A 23,211-nucleotide genomic window follows, 5' to 3' on the forward strand; every position below is an offset into this window, starting at 1 on the left:
CCCATGACAAATCCTTTGTAATCAAATGACAGAAAAAAGCATGTATGTGTTCATAGTCCGAAACACCCACGCAGTTGCTTCATACAGTGTCACAATCCATTAACAGAAAGCATTCCTGTTCTTTATTTGGTTCCAGATTTTAATCCAAGTGATCCTAAAAAGCTGGAAGCTAATGATACCTTTTTTTTTAAAAAAAGACTTCAAAAAGACAACTGAGATGAAGTTAGATATCACTGGCTAGTTAAAAATTACTAGAATCTGAAATACTCCAGTATAACTACTAGAGGTTAACCTCATATTTTACCAAGAATACAGCCTATGAGGAAAAATTACCCATTTTTATGAGAAAGTGGCAAATCAATCTTAAATCCTGTCCAGCTGTTTTGTATTTCTTAATTAGAAAAAGAAGTTGTAACTTTTTTCTATATAAATTCTCTGTATCAATGATCTGTCACTCTTAAAAGAGTGACAGATCAGTCACTTGTACTAAAGCCCAGATAAACATAATAAGGATAGGCCAGGAGTAATGTTTTAATAGTTATCTTGAATTACTTCAGTGAATTACAGTGATCCAAAAGTACAATGAAAAAAGATTCCCTGAAATCATATTTACAATCCCTGCAGACACTATATTGCCACTATCAGAGCATATAACTGACCACAGCTGCTGAAAACTTCACATGTACATACTTTTAAGTACTTAGTCATAAGTACTTAACCTCACAAACAATCTACTCACTCTTTCCAGCAACATTATCCTCTGCTTTTCTTCAGACATATGAACATTTTCACTAAAAGAGAAAGAAAATGGACAGGTTAAAAACAAACTTTTTTTAATAATCAAAAATTGTCTTTTCCACACCCACCTGTTATCTCCACTCGGTGAAGAGTGTTATATATTTGCTAGCACAGAAGAAACCGCATAGAAAGACACTTAAGAATCAGCATCAATATTTCTGGCTGGGGTTTTGGATTTTTTTTTCCTTTTCTTTAATCCAAGGAGGTTCTTTCTTGCAACAAGCCAGTGAATTTTCAGCCACTGATTAGTTTATCAAGCTACATCAGGGCATTTCTTGGTATTCTGCATTGTTTTCAAGACACCAGGATGAAAGATACAGCCCCACACGCTTTGACAGTTAATCCCTGATATTGCAGTTCAGCTCCATCATGTCCCATTTTCCTGGTCTATAGTTCAAAGGCTACTAGGGAGTATTCTGAAGTGCCCTGGTACTCTCTGGTAGAGACACTAATGTGAACTTGCTACTTGTTGCCATTCATCTGTGCGATAAACTGAGTACTGGGGCATGATAAAACAAATGCTAACATCCCGAGTAATATAAACAGTAATTCCTAAAACAGTTATAATGTACTTTAAAAGCAGTTTAAATAGGGAAGAAATAATGATTTTCTAGTCCAAACTGATTTGGTTGAGAAAACAGACAAGTTTTGGGATGAAACATGCTATAAATCCAATCAAAATAATCAGAAAAGCTAACAGATTATAAATAAACCATACTAATAATTACTTCATTTCAGTTAAAAGGCTGTTTAGGTCTCATGTAATAGGAAGCAGTCAACAGAAACCTGTGAAAGTTTCTGTCTAATCATAGACTGGGCCATAATTTTTTTGTTCACAAGCTCACCTTAAATTTTTTTTTGTACGTCTGTTTTGAGAGTGCAGGAGTAGAATGATTACTACAGGAAACAGCTCTTTTTTTAAAGATGGGGTACTTCCTTCCATAATTAGTGCAAGTTTGGACTGGCAAGGACAAACTGGTTTCATCTTCACTTCCACAAAGCTGTTAAGTACTCTGGGTATATGATTCTGGGTCAGGCAGCATCGGTTGTGATGCACACTGACTAAAGTCAACGTAAGTACATCTAACAATGTTGCTCTTGTCCTCTGATAAAAACCTTGCTCCTCTTGTGTGGCTGCCAGTCAGTTTTCTTGCTTCTGTAAAAGGTATGGAGGGAAGCCTGGGGTTCTTTAAAATGCTAGTGGCATGAAAGTGAGACATTGTTCAAAAGATGTGTCAGTAACATGCAGCCTCCCAGATCATTCACCATTACAGTTTTCCTTCTGTTTGACTTAAGTTTTGTATACTCAGGTATATTCTTTTACATCATGATTGTGGGGCCAAGTTTCACCTTGAAGCTGCATACTTCAAACTCACCAAACCCACACATTCCTAATGATTGTGACACCACAACTGTATATACATGTATGTTTAAAAGACTATTTTCAGGAAGAGCATCAAAGGCAGGAGGAGAGTTAAACACGCTCATCTGTACTTCACACTGCCCAAGAGCACACATTTCCAGAACAAGAGCATGCTTTATATCTGCTCTGATGATCCATACTTACTGCACAGCCATCATACTGGTTTCCATCGTGGAATCCATTCTCCCCTCAGCCCCAAAGTCAGCAACCAATCTCTCTGTGTCTGTGGGCACATCAGCTGCACAGGCTCCACAAGCTTCTGACGCTGCTGCCAAGTAGGTTGATGGAGAAAAATTACTACTTCTCAGTTTATTAACTTCTTCTTCAAGTTTCTTCTTCTCTTCAAGTAAGCGAGCTCTATCTTCAGAAAGTGTTTCAATCAAATCTATGACATAAACAAACAATTTCTTTTAATTACAGCAACACTAAGGATCAAAACCAATTTGCAAAGAATGGAACAGTCCTATTAGAAAAGATGAAACTTACTCAGAACTTTGCTTACCCTTATCTTTTTCTTGCTGTTGTGTAAGCACTTTTAATTTGTCACTAAGATCATTAATTATGTTTTCTTTTTTCATTTTCTCTCTTGCTAGAACAGTGTTAAAGTTGGTCTGAAAACAGAAAGGAATTATTACTGAAATAAGGAATGTACTGTAAAAATGTAATCCGAAATAGTACAAAAGACAGCATGCATTTCAGTTTTCTACGATAAAAGAAATCAAAACTTTTTTACTTATTGCTTTGGTGAAGAAATAAAATGCTAGTACATTTTATTTTTATGTTTGTCTTTAAAAATTTTTTGTAATTAATTTTATTTTTAACCCTCTCATTCCCTCAAGCCTGATACATACAAGTAGTACAGTAAGAAATAATTTAAAAAACCGTAAGTTGTTGATTTTTCTTTAAAATTAATACTTTTTATTCCAGTTAATGTAAATTACACGAGCATTCTATATTTAAAACAGTTACTTGAAGGGTTCATATTATTAAGATAAAGCTGAACTGCATCCAGATATGTTACATAAAAAGAAAAATACCATTACCAATACAGTATAAACTGAATTAAAAATACATTTCAAGTCATACATTAATTCTTCAGTAAACAATTAATTATTGCAAAAGATACACAGGAATCCTAGTTAACAGCTTGAATAGGTGAACATAAGAAGTGGCCAGCATAGCCTTCAGTACCAGTCTAACAAATCTTTCCAGTTCTTCAGTCCTTCTACTGACCATTGTGCCCTTTAAGTCTTAGGGTGCTGCTGAAGAGACTGACAAAACCTACTAACAACCATCTATTAAAAGGATATTTCAAATTGCTTTTAATTCTTCTGTGACTTTGAAGATTCTCTTGATATATGCCTATCAACTCTTAAAATGCAAACTGTTTGGTGGGCTACACAACTTACATAGGGCACAGTAGCCTTTGTTATATGTCTGCATAACAAAACTGTTATATACATATATATATATATATATATACATACATACATATATAGATAGAAAGATATATATAACTTTTTTATGTCTGCATAACAAAAGCGTAAGTGACACCTCTAAGGAAACTTCACAGAGAAAAAAAACCACAAAAAAGACAAAGGCAAGACTAAACAGCCAAAATATTCAGTCATCAGCAGAGGCAGCGAAATAAACTGTCAGCACTGACTGTTACACCCTTTTTCTGGGTTTGGGGTATTTGTTTGCTTTGGTTGGGGTCTTTTTTGGGGTTTTTCATTGTTTTTTGTTTTTTCAAAAAGTTCCAGCTTTCCCTGGAATTTGCTGTCAATGCCTCAGAACCTTCCCTTCCATGCTCTGCTGCAGAAATGAAGAATACTATTAGATAATGAGGAAAATGGAATACTAAGAAATACTGGAAAAATAAATCTAATTATTACCAATCTAGGAAAAAATCTCCTATTAGATTTACTACATAAGGCTAACTTCAGCATTAATGCTTGCAGCCCAATTGCAGTAAGACCCCCTTCTTTATAGCAATCTGCAATTTTGTGTTCCCTACTCCTGCATCAAGTGATTCATATCATTCATTCACCAAGCTGGCTGATCACCACCCTTGTCTCTTTGTCCTTATTTGATCCTACCACAGCTACAGTAAGAAGTGCTTAAAAGAGAAAATCCTTTCTCAGTGTTTAAACGCAACAAAGCTGCAGATAATAGCTGTTACTAACAGACTTAATTTAAGAACTCGAGACTCATCTACAGAAACTAAGAGGCTCAAGATGTTTTGAAAGGAAAAAAATGTGTGGATACAGATGTAAAATAATAATCCAGTGCAATGTGATTTTTCGTCAAGATAAGGACTACACAGTAAAGTTTATTGCATAAAATGCATTGTTTGAACCTCAAAATACAGTATGTTTATGCTTTGAACCCCAAAACACCACCTTGTCCATGGTAATAAACTTTAAAAGCCAGTGAAATACTAATTGATTCCAGATTATTATTTCAAATAATTAATTTAGTGTTGTCCACAAATTTTATAATAGCTGGTATCTTTCTGCAGTTAAAGAGATGAAAGAATATAGATTCCAAGCACTTAAGCAAAAGAAGTCACAAAAACTGAATCTGGATTGCCAGTTGTTTTGTATTTGGTAGCGTCTTTTGGGGTTTTTCCCCCAGTGGAGTTTTTTTGTTTGTTTCTTTGTTGTGTTTTTTTTTTCTTAACGCTTAAATGTTTGATTACATTAACACATCATATCCTGGTTTCAGATAATCACACAAGTTTAGAATGTGGAAGTGTTACACAGCAGAAGAGAAAAACTGTACTCTAACTTCAAAGCAGCGAAAGAATCCAATTGTCCTGGGAGCAAAAACAATTTTTAAAAAATCAGCTTTACCTGCTGCTCTGCAGTGAGCGATGTTCTGATATTCTGCATTTCTTCGTTCTTTCTTTTCTCCTGTTCTTCAAGTTGCTCTAAGAACTTCATTTTTTCTTCCTGAAGCTTCTCCTGAAGTTCAGCGACTAAGTTTGATTCAGCAGATGATTCAGCAGGAGGACTTAAAAGAAAATGTTTAGGCTTTAAATGTGCAGCATATACCAAGCCCCACAACACATGAAATAAACACACACACAAAAAGTCAGACGTTCATTTTGAGACATTATTTCTGAAATATTTAATAAATACTATATTACAATTAAACCCTTACTAACTTCAGTTCTATTTTTTAATCATGAGCATCTCATCAATTCTTACTCAGGCTTTCTCTGTTTTTAGCATAGCATGCTGGCTCTAATTTTTAAGTTTTGTTGTGGGGGAGGACTTTTGTTTATACTTTTAGTAACGTAACAAAGTCAGGAAAGTGGTAAAAAGAAACAACTATCAACTTCACAAAGGTACTTAGTATGTCAAAATGCAAAGCCTTCAGAAATATCACATAAGGAAAATAACTCAGCAGAAATCTGATGCTAAGGAATCCAGATGTGAAATCGAAACTCTGGATTGCAGATTCTGGAGGACAGCAGTGATGATCATAAAGGAAGGAAACCATCAACAGTCACAAAGGCAGGAAAATGACCTTAAATGGCTTTTGAAACAACGTTACATAAGCCAAGTATTTTTCACCACTGAAGCAAAAACTAACTACAATCTTCTGTGTTTTGGCTTGAGTTATCAAGAACACCTCTGAAGAACTTTGGAATAGAGAAATCCTGTAGTTGGGCAACAATTGTGAAAAATTGTATTATCTTAAATTTCTATTATTCATCTGCACCAGAAACACATTTAAACCATACTGATATTACAACTAATCATATTTAAACCCAAAGCTCTTAGCTGAACTAAACCAAAGCAGAAATCATCTGCCTCTCAGATGGATTGCCTGTACTACTGCTTGCAAATGACAGCCAAACAAATGATATTGCTGCTCTGCAAAGGATCCTAGCACATTACCAGTTTTTATACCTCATCACTGTACCAGGCAGTAGGTTTAAATATTTAATCTGAAAAGGTCTTGTCAACTACAGCAACAGTGACAATGCCTAACTTTATTATTTTCAAGATACCAAAAGCACATATCTTCAGATTGAGGTCTCTCTGCAAGAAAACACTTGCACAGCTCTAAGATGACAAAGAATGTACTGAACAGTGCTACTGTTCTACCACATGGGCCTATACTGAATATACAAACTACTATGCAGCAGCTAAGCACTCAAAAAGCCCATAAGAAGCTCTAAAAACAGCTCTGAAAGCCAACTGAAGTTGTCAGAGTGGCTAAACAGCCTCTGACATTCTAGAAGTCAGAAGTAAAATAAGCAGAGAAAACAAAGTCATGAAACAGGCAATTTTTTTTTTGTGCCACCAAGTAAACGTTTTCGTGCTTGATTAAATTTCAATTTATTTCTAAATTAAGCCTAGCTAGGAGAGAGAGAGGACGTGCACTCTGTGAAGCTCCACTACATATGGTGGTCTGACAGAAGTGGCTGGGCAATACTAAGACTGCAAGATACCAAAGCAGTAATTCCATCTTTAAAGCAGTTGGGATTCCTATTCTACTTTTAACATTCTTTAGAGTACTATAGATATTGTAACTAACTAGAAAACTGTTTCAAAATGCTTAACAACAGTCATTAAAGATATTGTGGTTTTCTCTACTGTTTTACATGACTATTTAGTGCAGAAAGAGTAAATGAAATTACAAATGCCTTTCAGTTTTATTACCTTTCTTAATCAAAATGACTTGATTTTCAGACACACCAAACCACGTTAATTTTTATACTGTAGTAATATATGGATAGCAAACATTTCTTTGTTGCCTCTTAATATTTTTGTTAGTTTTCAGGGAAGTTCAAAATCTAAATTCCTGACACCAGTGCAATACTCAGGTCAAATTTAACAAGCCCTCTATCTGTCTGTACCTTCTGAATGGCTAATGTAACATTACTCTTGCAGAAAACAACAAACATGTAGTCACGTGCCAAATAAAAGTTTTTTTTCTACCATTACACCTGTTAAACAATGAGTGAGAATAACAAATCAACCTGAGTTACTGACATAGCTTGGGGTTTTAGGAATTCAAAAATCAAACAAGTAAATAGTGACTTCGAAATCTTAGGACAGATTTACTCAACATATAAGCCCTTTTGAGATAAAAACATAGTATATCTTGATTCCTAGAGGAAAAAAAATTAACATCAGAATAAAGACATAAAAAGAAGCCTGAGGAGGCAAAATATATTTCAATGTCACACTAAAAATTAAATTACTTTACAGAACTTGTAAGAAACTAACAGCACTTCTTTAGATTAAAGGAGATAATATTTCTTTGAAATACATTATCTGTTTGGATAGTTTGGATAAGAATACACACAGATGTAATCACAAGTTCAAAGTTAAGTGTAGGTGGATTTTTAAAAAGTCAGATGACACAGCTACATCTTTTTCCTGTTGAGTCAAGTTCTTCAAATTTCTACAATGCTTAAATACACAGAAAAGGAAAAGAATGCAGAATTTATCATTTTTCTTCTCATCACACCATATTTCATTAAGAGCATTTTTTCTTCAATTAAGAAGGGCTGTTCTTAAATTTCATTATATCCAAATCTTAATTCAAAGAAGCCAATTTTATCTTGATTGCATTTCTTTATACACTGACAAGCAAACATAGGCACTAACACAACATCACATAATGATGGACTTGCTCACATGTGAAAGTCCTGAGGTAGCAGACAATTCCAGTGAAGCAGATACTCCCATTTCCCTTGGACTATGACTATGCTGTTGGACTCAGCATGACCTCCCCTCTCCTACCTTCTTTTTTAACAGTATGTTGATACTAAAAATTTAAAAGCTAACTTAAGTCTGTACTAATTTTTTTCAGTATTCTTGCTTTTATGTCAATTTTGTCCCATTTCACATACTTGGTATAACTGAATACCTGGGAAAAAAATTCCCCTATTAAGATATTTTACAATCAATCTGCTGCATTGATTCACACCACAAGAAAATAAATGATAAATGCTAGCATTTAAGACAAATACTGTTGCTAAGCCTGAGTCACATGGAAAAATTCTACTATTTCCATTCTATAACAACATAATGTAGGCTGCTGGCAGGCATTACAAACTTATAAGTATGTAAGATACAAGAAAGAATAATTCTACACATTCTTGGCTAGGGAAAAATATGTTTTTAAAATGGAAAAATCTCTCCAGAAATTAACAAAGAAAAATGGTGATATTAGGATGTTCTTTAAGATTATGTTGCACCTTTGTGTTTCATTATGAAACTCAAACTGAAGACACTGAAATAGGTAAGTGGGCAGCAAAGGTCATTGGAAGTCCATGTGGCCATGGGACAGCTCTCAGTCAATCCTGTATAAATTCCCACACAAGTTTTCATGCCCCATTATCACCAAGCTGGTGTACAGTTAGCCAATAAAGAAAGTTATCAGGCTACCAAAAACCAGCCACTGCATGCTCCCACAGTGATAGCAGAGCCAGGATGGGAAAAGAGAGAGGGGTTGAGACCATCAAAATTGCAATTTGCTACTGTGAAAAGACTCCTTCAACATGACTGAAATATAAAACCTTCATTGCTGTCTTGAAATAATCCTGTATAAGATATTTTACAATCCTTGAGATTAACTACAGATATGGGAACACCACTACCTATAAACATTTTAAAATGTGAATACAGAAACCAATACAGATAAACGCTATTACAAATACAAGAATCTTAGTTACTGCACAGCATGTCATGAATATACCATGTTGATTAAAATACTAGGAAAACACAGTAACTTAATTCTTACAGTACCTCTGATTCACTTGCATCTCAAGTTGCAGTATTTTTTCCAAAAGCCCTTTTTCAGCAGCTTCCCTCTGTAATTCCAACTCTTTACAAGCAGTTTGTACTGCATCCTCTTTTTCACAATTGAGCTTCTGAATGAGCAACTGCCTGTCTTGTTCTTGGTTAGATATTAACAGTTCTTTCTCTTCCTTTAGCTTATGGATAATAGCTTCATATTTTTCCTGCTGCTCACAGAGAGACAGTTTTTCTGTTTTTTCCTTCTCTAGGGCAGTCATTTCCAACTCTAACTTACTTTGCAGTTCTGTTATTTGCTCTGAAAGTCTTTTTTCTGCCTCAGCAGTTTTTTGATGAAGAAGTGTTACTTTATTTAATTCAGTTCTAAGCAAATTTGATTCTTCTTCATACCTATTTACTAGCTCAGAAATACACTGATCTTTCTCAATTGTCATCAGAGTCCTTAGTTCTGATAAGCCCACTTGATGTTCATCACTGCTGATTTGTATTTTATTGTTTAATTTATCTATCTCCTTTCTTAAGTTTTCAGTTTCCTTGTCAACCTGAGATCTTAAGGTCTCTTGTTGTTGGTTTCTGCTTTCTTCCAAAAGAAGCTTCATTTCATCAGTTTCTGCTTCTTTCAGGGCAAGCTCAACTTCTAGTTTGCACCTCAAATCAGACAGATCTGAAACCTTCAGTTGTAACTCTTCTACTTGTTGTTGTTTTTCTCTCATAACTACCTCATGAGATTCTTGCATTTGTTCAAGTCTATGCTCATTCTCTTTTTTTAATTTATCCAAACAGTCCTTGTGCTCAGCTAGGACCTTCTCAAATTCCTGTAAATGCCTGGCTTGTAGGTTGCTTTCCAGTTCTTTTAAATGACTTTGCTCTAAACTCTCAAGTTCTGCCCTCAGGAGTTGTAGTTTCTCGTTGTTTTCAACATGAAGTTTTTTCAAGTCTTCAAGTACAATTTCACGTGACTGCCTCAGTTCCTTGATTTCAGAATTTTGTGTCTCCATTTGGCATTCTAATTCAAGTAATTTCTGGTCTTTTTCATTCTGAAGGCAAACCACAGCTTCTTTCTCATTCTTTACCATTGCAAATTCATCATTCTTATTCTGAAGAACTTCCTCAAGACCTAACAGGTCACCTTTTAACTTTTTGATTTTCTTTCTACTTTCTTCACCATCCTCCAGTAATTTATTAATTTTAGTTTCATACTCACTTTTCAAAGACTGCAATTCATGTTGATGTTTATCATTTAGTGTTTTTTCAAGTGAAAGCTTTACCTTTTCAATCGTATTTACTATTTCTAAGGAAGTACATTTTAAAGAATTAGAAAAGTCACACTGTTCTCTTTGTACAAGTGTTTTGAAATGGCAAAGATCTTCTTTTATACCTCTTAAATGTACCTTTGAGTCTTGAGCAATAACCCTACACTTCTCCACACAAACACTGAGAGAAGCATTTTCTACTGAAACATCCTTTACACAAGAACTTGTATCTTGCATACGCCTACTGTCTATTGCATTGATAACTGAAGAATAAAGAGATTCCACCATCATTTCTGGGCTTTGTGGGTCACTTATGACATTAGGAGACACTGGATTTTCTTCTATTACAAATTCATTTACTGCTGACATAAAGTCAGATTCCGGACTCTCTGCCAATGAATCCAAGTCTAATGATCCTTGTTTAAGAGCTTGCTCCAAGTGCGGATGGGCAATAGTTTCAAAATCGAATGTGTGAGCATCAATGCTGTCCGGAGACAATTCTTCTAATGGAGCTGGGGGACACACAGGAGGACACAGGGGACCCTGAAGACTGAGTGATGGAGGAGTTCTTGAAGAGGTAGCAATTGCGGTTCCTGTGGTACTTTCCGTCCTTGGCGTGGTAGCAGATTGTGGCGATGCTTGACTATTGGAGGCCTACAAGTTATAAAACAAGAAATGAACACAAAGTGATAAGCAGAACTGCTAATATTAAAAATTAATCCAAAACCACCAGGCAAAACATGAACTTTAAAAAATCAGCCTTAGTATTTGTAACAATCCAAAATATGTACTACTAAAACCTAAGCAAAAATTGCAGAAAATCAAGGAGATCTTCCATTACGCTTCAGAAAAGCATCATTTGTAAACACATAAATACTAAATGTACACCTAGCTGAAAGTCTTATGTAGAGCATAGCCAACTGTATCCTACCAGTCAGAAATAGGCACTGGTTCTTTACAGACTACTTATTTCAGTTTTCCTAATAATTTCATTACTAAAATATTTTTATTCTATTATTGCCAATATTGTAATTAAAAACTCCTTTAGTACCTTATGCTATTAACTATCATATACAACAGGGAATATGGAAGCCCTTATGCCGACGATACATCTATAGATTTTTAACAGAAAAATATAAACCTTAAGCTTCAGCAAGTCCAGAATACTTTCCAGTGTAAGCCAAAAAGCAATATACAGCCTCAGTATCCACCAAGGACACATTCCTGAAAATTTTTGTAACAGGATGGATAGGGAAGCAATTTTTCCTAGGAAAACTATAGTGCAACACACACCGTTAAAATACATAAGGCAAGTAGCTGTGACAAACAATTAAGGGGTATGCACCAGATCATCAGGATCACAAACTCGAAGAAATGCAAAGTTTTCTGAACCATATCAGGGCTCTGAAAGATCCCAGATGCATTCTCTGTAACACCATAGCTCAACTATTACCTTGCTCTTCCATCCTTCATCACTAAGATTGTTTGATTTTATTCATATAAGCAATGTGACCACCTTGAAAAGAAATAGTTCCTGAAGAAAATCTCATGGGAATTTTTCCAGTAGAAAATTCTCATAAAATGTTCAGTCACAAAGTGCTGGAAATCCAGGGCTGCTCTTCAAAAATCCAACATTGCCTCCAGCTGATAATTCTGTGATCTTGCTCATGCCTCTTTCCCAAATCATCCATACTGCTTCAATGCAACTAGAATGCATGTCTGGTGTTCTTTGCTATGTTAGCTATTATTGAAGAAACCTCTGCCATCCATTGAATTCAGCTACTTGACTGGCAACAGTTAGTGGAGCTTGGCAATAAATGTTCAGCAACAGCAAAAATCCCAGAAGTGACAGACATCGATCTGCTGTTGTATAAATAGCCATTTTTTGCTGTCTCCATCTTGTACAAGTGATTGTTACTCAAAAAGGGACCCTACCTTCCTCTGCACCAAGGAAATATTCCTTAAAGGAGATATAGCATGTTTAACAATTCTCAGCTGTGATTTAAGAAGAATCTATTTCCAGTTTCAATGCTCATCTATTTAGCAGAGCTGCATTTGCACCTCAGCTCTCTTAGCTTTTGCATCTTTATGAATCTAAATCATACAATGACTTTTAAATACATTGTAAAAAACCCTTGTGATCATTGCATACCGAATATTGTATTTATGAAAAGTGAACAGGACATGAGACAGAACAATGAAAAGGAAATGCTCCTTTTTGAATGATTCTATTAGCCCAGGTTTAAGCATTTCCCTTGGACATAATTTCAGCTTGTTGTTTATCTAAGAAAACTTACAAAAACAGATGTTGAAGGGTACTGTGTATGCTGATACATGCCTAGGTTCAAAGCATACTTTAAGTGATAAACATCTACCATTAATATACCAGAAACAGTAACAAAAACTATCATCACAGATATCAACCACACACTAAAAAAGCAATTCAAAGACTCTGAATACAGAAAGTCCTACAGAAACCCACATGCAAAGGAATGATAGTGTCTGCTTTTGGCAATCCTGCAGAATCATCATAGAAGATAAAGAGTAAGGACTTAGCATAAAGAAGAAAAAAAATAGTCACTCTGTGGAACAATAATGAACTCTGTTTCTTCATGAATCTGGGGCTGTAGCACACTACACGCCCCAGCAGTGGCTTCTGTGAGTTGGGAGTCTAATGAGAGCACCAGGTTACTGCTTAGAGAAGAGTTAAACTTCACATTTTGAGTGTCTGAAACTATACAAAGACTGTTTACTGAGAAGCCTGTGCCTGCCATCTAGTCTGTTTACAATCTACAGGCAGCAATGTATGCACGTTATACATTAATTTTTGTCATGACAAAGGAAGAAAAGTCAAGAGCAAATGAAAAAATAGAGACAGAAAACCAGAATTAACTTCCAAGTTCTCAGGTATTGCAAGACTACGTGCCTTGTTCTAATTATGTTACTACAAAAAACAATAATCAGGAATGCTGCAATTCCCAGGAAGATTACAAGCAGTGTTTCAATTCCAAACTCAACTGGAAGAAATAGTAGATTTATGATCTAATTTGAAAAGCCAGCTTCCCTTATAACAAAAACTTTTAATATCAAAGGATTGCATATATTAATTACCTACTAATCACTGAGAAGACACCTTAATCATCTTACCCATGGGCACCTTAGCTTTTCCTGGACATCTTTAACCCAATTGCTGACCTGCTTAAACTTTGTATTATGGAAATAAGAGGGTACAGCAACATCTTTGAGGCTATTAAATTACAAAGAATAAGCAGAAGGTCTTAAAAAATGAAAACAGATTTCAAAGTATTAACAAATTAAACAAATATCCACAAAAATGTCATTTAACTACTCCAATGTAATACTAAAGTAAAAAGTTATCATTAATGTTCTATGAACTTGAAAACTGAAATAATAAGAGCTATGGAGACACTTGAAAAGAAATACTCTCAACACCCCCAGTAAGTAATTCAATCTCCTCTGACTTGCTCTTTACTCCCTTGTCTGCAGTCACTACTTTTCCCTCCTGTCTAAAGCAGCTATCAAAGGACAATTGCTGTGGCTGATGCAGTAGGATGAACTTCCACTTGACCCAGACAGAATTCAACTGCTGTACTACCAACAATCCAGGGAAACTATCCAGCCAAATCTGAAGAACAAAGCTTCTGCTGCCACTAGTATGGAAAGGGAAATGCCAGGGTCAAATGTGTCTCTACTTTTGTAGAATATGAGAATAATAATATGGGCAGCACTCAACACCTGCACAGCCAACTCTGAACCAAGCTGGGACAGTTCACCACCAGAAAAAGTGGATGCGTGAAGATGTAGGTATCTTCATGATAATTATTAAATGTTTATTTATTCTTCTAATTATTGATTGTGAATTCTCAGCAATATTGAAGATATAAAAAGGAGCATTTTAAAAATTACTTCAGTAATTCTACACAGGCAAAAGTAGTATAATTTAAAAAAACACTTCTATATTAGCTGCAGAGCAAAACAACACAGAGAAAGACCTTGTGTCTTTCATCAAGTAGTAAAATGAACATTCCCTTTGAAAGTAAAAAAATCTCTGACAAATCTGTTTGCTTCAATTCCAAAAAGAGTTCAAATGAATCACTGAAATGACACACAGAGATGGGCATTTTCAAGATGACGACATGAATGGCCCAACTCTGGTTGTGCAATGCAATTTGTTCCAAGGAAAGAGACAATTATCCAAATCTGTCTAAGCACCTGACATTTCTGTGTGAGTGAAGAATCTGAATTAGTCAAACAAAAGCAAAAGACAAGAGTGTATTTTCCTGATTTGGCAAACATCTTTTTCAGTACAGCCAGATACTTATAAAATTTTTCCAGATAAGTATGTCTGAAGAAAGAAGGGGAAATTACAAACTCCACAAATTCAGGTATATTTCCTGCTTATCTTTCTAATGGTTTTGTGCATATTTTGAATTAAAACCTAAATTTCACATTCTTCTGACACTGCAAGGCTTTGTGAAAAAATTAATTTATTAGAACAACTGTCACTATCCTAACTTCTCACGAGATAAATTTCAGGATTTGGGACTCCATATTGGGAGTGAATGTCTATATTTTAGAGTAAGGTCTGTTGTAAGGGCATGTACAAAATTTCACAGAATTCCACTTCCAGCAATTTCAATGGCTGTTACAGTGTTCAGGCCCTAATACTCTTATACTTAATGGCTGCAAATTTGAAAAACAATCTTCATAAAAAGTGAAAATAGCTGGGAAATAATACTAAAGTAGTACACCTTTTCTAAATTACAGAACAAAGAGCAGCCCAGATTTCATATTTTACACAAATAAAAGACTTTCAATAAATCTCCTGTTCAAATCCCAGAGAAATCAAAAGATAGAGAACTTCATGTAACTTGGTTTAAGCAGGAAATTGCTATTCAAAATTAAACATGCCCATAGCTTTATCTGTTACATAAGATGCTTCCCAGTCAGCCAAGTGCATACAAGAATTTACACTGCACACAATAACACAGCCCCTGGAAAAACCTACTGATTTTCTACAGCAAAAGAAACCCAGTTTGAAGCAGTCAACTTCACAAAAAAATCTTAAGCGTTGCTAAATTCACCCAGTGTTTCCCTGAGAAAGGCCACAGTCAGAGGCTAAAAGGAACCTGTTGGGTGTACCATGGAATTTAGAGGCTGCATGCACAGAAGCAAAAGTGATTGACAGAAACACAGTTTCTAGGGGAAGGAATCTGTTTGACAGGCAGAGTGAAACTAGGAAGGGATCTTTTTACCATCTGTTCCTTCTGTACTCAAAGAGAAAGAGCTTTGGTTGGCTGTTGTGCAGTCTAAAATCTCCTTAACTCCTTGTGCCAAAAGGGCCTAAGAAACAGCGCAGAAATCCAGAGAAGTAACAAATTGACTGAATACAAACTAAAGCAATGCATTCTGCAGACAGAAGATTTGAAAGTGACAGAAAACAAAAATGTAAACAGAGCAACTCTACTTCTACAACTTCTGTGGAATACAAACAGCGGTTAAATATTCTCAGAATATTTACTAGTTCATGATTAGAAAGAAAACTTATGCAGTTAATCTTCATATCAGGAAAAACAAAGATGCATTCTAAAGTGTTGAATAAAACAATGTTATGAAAATATTCTACTGTTTTAAATATAATATTCTCTTTTTTATTGATAAAGAAAAGCAAAAATACCTTTTGCTCATTCAGCAGGTCTGTAATAGTTTGTGACATTTCATCCAAACTCTGTGCTGCCTTGACCAGGTTATGTAGAGCACGTACATGCTGGTGAAGAGGTTCAAAGTCACAAAGTATGGGAACCCTTAAAAACAATACAGGATTACTTTTTTCCACACTGTTAGTTTAATATTCCAATCTACTAAATTATTATGTGTATATTTCAACAATACTAAGCTTGCCTCTGTGTAAGGTCTGGACATTCTTAATTTCATCTATTTTATAAGGAAAAAAAAGTCTATGAAGACTCCCTGATATTTTTGTTTAAAATTAAAAGTGCCCAAGTTTTTAAGGAGTCTGTAACAATAAACACAGTAACGAGCAAGTAATTCCAGTCTTTCCTCCCAAGGAAAGCATTTGCCAGGAGCACCTAGAGTTACAATGACAGTAACAGAAGTTGTTAGACCTCTAATTGAAGCACTTGTGTTTGCAAATGACTATATTTTGTCTCCAGCTGGATTCTCTCCAATCCAGCTCTTCCTCTGAAGAAGCAATTAATTCTCTACTGTTTTATTTTCATGACAGGTAACCTAAAATTAAACAACTGATTAATGCATCCTGATCACATTTCAAGTGTGGCAAGATAAGCTGAAAACATGAAGCGAGAGTTCATCTAGACTAACAATATAGTAAAAGCAGATTACACTTCAATGTATTCTGCATTCTCTATTCAATATATAGGGCAAGTGGCATTAAGTGTATTTTTGCAGAATTAAGATTTCAATCATTGCTCAAACACAATTTCAGAAAACAGAGGCAGTGTAAGTAAATTAAAACATCATTTTAACTATGCTGCTGAGAGGTTCAGTGCTGATAGAAAGGACTTTGTGCTGGGTCTCAGTTTTGCTTATTGCTTACTCTTTACATGTTAAATGAAAACACCAAAGAAAGTACTACTGTCAAGTTTCTTCTGAAGATCAGCATCTACCCAAGGTGTGTGACAGCTTTTGCCCACACGAGTTACAAGTTCAACACTATCCTCTATATTTTTCACTAAACGCAACCCTGAGCCCAGAAACCAGGAGGAATGACATAATCCCACCTCTATTGCCATCAAGTGGAAAACTATGTCACTACAATTCAAACCAAGTAAAACATCTGAAGTCAGTGATTGGTTTTCTGACAATAGCAGGGCAAAATTCTGCCTGAACTCAGTATAAACTTCCAGGTAGATTGCAAAATTTTCTCAGATTAAAAAAATCAGGCAAACATTAGGAATAAGATCCTATATTTGCACCTTTTTCCCCACAAAATTGATGAGGAGCAACCCAAGGAGCAGAACAAGAGAAATTAAAAGGGTACATCAGCTGTAAAATTACCAATGGCAAATCCACTGTGATGGTGACTAAGCTCACTACACTTGTTAACTCTACTGACACTACCATAAAGATAGCCAGGAATTCTGAATCAAAAAGAATGCCAGTCCAAAATACAGGTGAACAAAAGCAGTGAATCCAGCTCCTGCCTTATTCACCAACAACAGGTATTAGGTTGACAGTGTTGGTGGACCTGAGAGATGACAGTGAAGCATCCTCTTCTTGCATTTACCTTTGTAAATGCAATCCCAACTTTATGGGGCTGTGGCCTCAGGGCTAAAAAAAAAGCCCAAAACAAACAAACAGAAAAAAAAAAAAAAACCAAAAAACAAAAAACCAAAAAGGAGGAATCACAGCAAATCTCAAACCTTTAACTGCAGGTCTCCTTTAGGAGGAGGATGATGATCTCAATGTGGTCATACTGATAGATCTCCTAGGCAGAACCTTACATACAACTTGCTACTATCCATTTCTGGCCCATTATCTTGGTTGACATCTCTCCACCTTGACTGCTCTGAGTTTGGAAGCTCACACTAGCAGTCATCTTTTTCACTAAGATAATCTCCAAGTTCTAGATAAGGAACTAATCCCATAAATTGCTTGTGAGAGAAACCAGTAGCTTTCCTGTCTACATATGCATGTCTGCCTCCCTGTTGGGAAGTAAGAAACACAGAAATAGAGCTTCTACTCAAAATGATGGATTTCCATTGACAGCAGAGGTACTTAAGAGAATGCACTTTTTAGCAAATTCAATTTAATAAAATTGGAGAAAAAGTAGTAATTGAATATAGGAGATCTCTATGATCTCATGCTGAGCTAAAGACATTTATTTTATTTCTTACAGAATACTACACAACAAAGAACAAAAGAAAAAAGTATCAAATCTCATTCTGATCTGACAAAACATAGTTATGAGTTTATTTCACTTTAAAAGTGATGGCAATTTTTTTTGCTTTTTAGCTCTGAGGCAGATCAAAGGAACACTCAAAATCCTTTACATCTCCACACAGAATAGGTATGTTCAAACCATCAAAGCTTGAATACATATATATCTGCATTAAGTCAGCGAAGAATGGTAATTAGATCAGAAAATATCCTTGTTTGTTTTTTATGGAAAATGACCTAAGGGGGTGGAAAACTGATGGGGATGGGACCCCCAGGAAAGCTATTTCTGTAACATACAAAGTGTAACGGGGTGCCTTACCTGAGTAATGGCTGTACTTCTGAAGGACAGAAAGACTGCAAAAACTGCAAGTCACTCAATGAGATATCTGGAAGCTCACTGTCAAATCTGCGAGGTTTTCGTGTCTGTAAAGAAGATATTAATTTACACATTGCTGTAAAGTATCAGATGACTAAAGAAGGATCAGGAAGAGCTTAATAAATAACACAGAAAAGTCAGCAGTAAACTGATCTCTCTTACTCTTAAAAATCTTAAAAATACTTTAGTTTTTAAGAAACCATGTCTGGTCCTTTGCCCCTAAAATACACTCCTTACACTTGTAATGATTAATTATCCATAGTAGTTGGGCAATAGTAGAATAGAGTATTCCAGTTGGAAGGGGACTACAATGTGCATCTAGTCCAAATTCCTCCCTATTACCAAGCTTCATAAACATTATAGATGTGTTTAGAAGTTAAGGGATATGAAATGGCACTGAAGCTTTATTTATTTTGCTGCTAACCATACAAATATTAATTCAGTTCAGTATTTGAGACACTGAAGTGAGTAGCACTCTTATTTTCCAAGTATCCTTTAAATTAAAAAAAAAGGCTGAAAAGGAGAAGCTGAAAAGGTTAAAAAGCCAAAGTGAGATGGCAACATTAGAATTAAGGAGTTAGCTTACTTCAATTAACCAAGCTGTATGAAATCAAAGCTAACAGGCAATACTTAATTAGAATGCCCTTATGTTATCAGCTAATTTAGAGGCAAAAATGCTTTTCCACTCATCCACTGAATACATGGAAAACTTTTACTTGCTTTTACCATCCAATTAATTTTATTGCTCTATTATTCACAAGACAATTAGATGATCAAATTATTCCTCCTGGCTTCTTTTTTCTGATCACTGCGATTAATTTTTTTTCAATACCACAGACTAAAAAAGGACACTACTAAAAAGGAGAGCTGACATTTCCTGTCCCACTGCACTGCAAGTTACAAACCAATGTTAATATAGGTCACTTGAAATGGCAGAGAACACTAGCACCCAGCTTCTTCATGTGGCACAGCAATGCAAAGGGCATATATATGCTTCAATGAAAAGCCCAGGTTTTTAATTTATAGATCTATTTAGAAATTAAATAAACCCAAAATTATGAATACATACACAAAAGGATGGAGGCCAGGAGTCAAGTCCTCTAAACAAACGATTCCTTAGAAAAGACTTCCCTGAAGAAAAAACCCAAACAAAAAACTTATTGAGGAAGAAATGCAACATCTCAAGAGAAATTAACTAAGTTATTGCCGTTTAATAGCTGAACTACATTTGGAAGCATTACTACATATATTGATGTCCACATAAAACCGCAAATGACCACAGAACATCACACAAAACCCACCATTCAAGCAGAACCCCCTTCACAGAAGTCTCTTTTTCCTTAATGTACACACAGGCAAAAGCCTCAACTTATTTTTGAAATTTTCACTGCAATCTTCCTCATTTCCTTTCCAAAAAAATTGATAAACTTTCACTCAATTTTCTTATTTTAGCTGTTTATTCAGAACACAAGTGGCAGACTTTGCAGAAAAAGTAATCAAAATTCTTTTAGTAGAATCTTTATTTTTAATTATGTTCTTAAAACTTCTGGTGAAGGTCTTTAGACATGGGCCTTAGTTTTTGGATTTTCCTGGAGTAGTACAAAGAAAGTCACAGCAGTACCCAAATATTCAGTAATGGTTTTAGAAGTGTTATTTAAAAAAACAATAAAGCTCATAAAAGTTCACAAGGCATATTTAAGCACAAACTGCATTTAAGTGTGATAATGAGAAACCATATCATTTACAATCATTTCACAACTTTCACATTATTTTGGATAATCTATATGAAATAGTTAATTGATTTGATCAATGGACAAATATTTTCTTTGTAATAGGACCAGCATGCACTTCCTGTTTAAATAAAATGTTCAAGTCTTAAAATAAGAATATGATGAAAATTATTTTAACTACAAAGACAAGAGACATACTTTAATACAATTCAACTTCACAGAAGAGAAAGTACTTACTAAAGAGTTTACCAAAAGATTCCCTTTTTGCCTTTTCAGCTTCATATAGATGTTTCCCATCTTTTATTAAAGCACCTGCCCACTGTGAAAGGGGAAAATACATTGTTACTTGATAATTTATATGCTGATACAAAGGTTTGGTCTCAAAGTTTTATTTACTTACCTCCCTGTAGTGTTTTATGAACATTTTTCTCCTCACAACTTCAACAACAGCTAAACAGTACATCTGAGGAACAGTGCTGAGAGCCTCCACAACTTTGACCCTTTCTAGGAGCTCTGTTACGAGACGAAGCAGTGCTTGTAGTTTCTCTCCATCTTGGTCAGCATGAAGCATTACAAAACAACACCACCTACAAAAGCAGACTACACTTTAGAAGATCACATCTTGGCAATATTTTTTTCATTTATATTAGATTAGCAACACGTCTGGATGAAATGAACAATGTCATCATTTCACATGGGACAACAACAGGCTAACAACAGTACCAAGCTGTACAGAATTCAGCAGTCACCTTGCAGTTTCCTATTAATTTCTCACACAGAATATCCATATCAGTAATCAAAAACAGTTATCTACCACCATTTGAGTTAAGTCATTGGTTTTGAATGTCTTGGTAAGACATTCAAGTTATTAGCATAAATAACTTTAGGAGTAGTACTAATGCAACTTTCTCCAGTAGAATTAAAAAAAGCTGATACATCCTGGGCAAAAAAAAAGACTACTTCTTGTTTATAGATCTTAAAAATACTTTTTGAAAAGCTTTAGCAAAAGGTGTTAAAGATTAGAATGCTATCAAATAAATAAGAACAGAACACTGTTTGGGAAGTCCACACAACGTACTCACGCACTACAAGGAACAGCCACTGTAACAAATTCTCACATCTTGTAACCACATCTTCAATTCCCTTAATCATATAATAGAAAAATTTCAAGCACAGACACCAATATAACTAAACCACAGGATAACTATTGGGAAGGTGATCTACTGGTGTGGTTGAGGAGAAATATTACAGCAACTTTGCCACCAGAAAAGACTTAAGGTGGAGGTATATCCCACATGTAATAAAAAACATAAAATTGCTTTTACTGACAGAACTGAAGCAAAAGTGAAACAACAAATACAAACAATTCAACATCAAGCAATCTGGAATATATACTAATAGAAAGCAATTAGGAATATATACTAACAGAGACACTACAAGATTTGCACTCTTGACCTTTCCATAGTAATGATTTCCTTCAGACACACGTTCTTTAAACTGACTTGCTGCAAGTGGAAGTACTATAAAGTTGTGAAGTTTTAACTTACTTCAGTCTGACTTGCAGATTATTTGCAAGCTCCTGTTTGGCAGTGGTACATTTCTGTTTAATATCTAACAGTTTTCTGTGATTAGTTAACATAATCATCAGCTGATTTGCATGACTCAAACACAAATCAGGCAGCACAGAAGGATCTTTCAAGTTCTCAGCTCTCTTCTGATTAGCCAAAAATCCCTGGAGGAAGAGAGACATTGTTACACAAAGTTTTGAGACAATCAAGAAGCGTGAAAGTGATACATCTTCTCAAAGAATGCAAGAATTTTAACCAACTTACTGTAACTTATTGTGAAGTATAACAGAATGATACATGGAGAAAGCAAGTGTCAGAGCTGCTTTCTTTCAGTTTTATAATTCAGTCCAAATCAATTTTGTTCCATATTTCCCTACCAAACAGCTACCAACACAACCCTAACAGAACTTCACACAACTAACCAACACCAGTGAAAAGACCACAAAACTTAATCAGCGGAAACATAGCTACTAGGATGGAGGGGATCAACCATCATTCTAACTTCTGCTAACAACCTTCCTCCCACTTCTGGCATTTGAAAGATTATGAACTTGGAGCATGTTCAATACTACTGTGGGCTAAAGAATTTCTATTTCTTGCATAAAGAAATTTCCACATGAAACTAATTCTTCTCAAGAGCCAAGATCAAGAGCCACACATCTTATTTACATGCAAACTGTACGCTTACATCATAAGCAAAGGAATAGACAATTTATAAAAGGAAATGTCAAGGAAGAAGGTTTGAAAGCTGAAGTCTCTGCCAAGTCTTGAAAAGGTACAAATTCTAAATTTACAGTAGCATTTAAACACGGTGACAAAGTCTCTTTCCAGCTGACTGCAACGCTTCTTACTCCAAAATGGGATTCATAAACTTGAGGTAGGCTCTTCACCCAGGTGAAGAAGGAAAAAATAGCTAAAAGCACCACTCACAATAAAGGGCAACCAAGCATAGGGATGGAAAGACTAGCTTAGCCATCATGCTAAATTCACTTGCGTTTAGCACTGGCCTACAATATAAAGACCACAAGACTGAGATTTAGCATTTGCTTCTAAACTTACTCATTGAATTTATCTGGAGACAGGCTCCACTTTTCAATAATGCTGCCAGAAGTACTGGTTGTATCCACCTTCACATACCAGACCAAAGAGGCAACAGGGAGCATGGTCCTACACAACTTTCAGCCCAGTGCTGCCCTCCTCAAAAGGGGCCTCTAAGCTCCCTCAAAATAGGGAGGCAAGATTGTTCATTTATCCCTACCAATAATATATCAGTGAGTAAGCAGGAGTAAGAAACTCATGCCTTTTTTCATAGTCACAACTCCAAGGTCATGAAAAATCTG

General features: G+C 35.3%; 1 protein-coding gene across 5 annotated transcripts in view; it reads right to left on the reverse strand.

The window, feature by feature from the left end:
- The window catches only part of RB1CC1 (RB1 inducible coiled-coil 1), a 69,187-nt gene that overhangs the window by 12,101 nt on the left and 33,875 nt on the right, over positions 1-23,211 (reverse strand). For all 5 annotated transcript variants that reach the window (XM_030965932.1, XM_030965908.1, XM_030965924.1 and 2 more), the window contains 11 exons: positions 21,851-22,035; positions 20,704-20,890; positions 20,541-20,622; positions 19,643-19,704; positions 18,517-18,620; positions 15,955-16,081; positions 8,995-10,910; positions 5,077-5,236; positions 2,724-2,832; positions 2,366-2,606; positions 740-791 (listed from right to left, as the gene is read on the reverse strand). In XM_030965932.1, coding sequence (XP_030821792.1) covers positions 740-791; positions 2,366-2,606; positions 2,724-2,832; positions 5,077-5,236; positions 8,995-10,910; positions 15,955-16,081; positions 18,517-18,620; positions 19,643-19,704; positions 20,541-20,622; positions 20,704-20,890; positions 21,851-22,035 — 3,225 coding nt within the window. The remainder of the gene's footprint in view (positions 1-739; positions 792-2,365; positions 2,607-2,723; positions 2,833-5,076; positions 5,237-8,994; positions 10,911-15,954; positions 16,082-18,516; positions 18,621-19,642; positions 19,705-20,540; positions 20,623-20,703; positions 20,891-21,850; positions 22,036-23,211) is intronic.

Source organism: Camarhynchus parvulus, chromosome 2 (assembly GCF_901933205.1).
Source record: "Camarhynchus parvulus chromosome 2, STF_HiC, whole genome shotgun sequence".
NCBI classification, from domain to species: domain Eukaryota; kingdom Metazoa; phylum Chordata; class Aves; order Passeriformes; family Thraupidae; genus Camarhynchus; species Camarhynchus parvulus.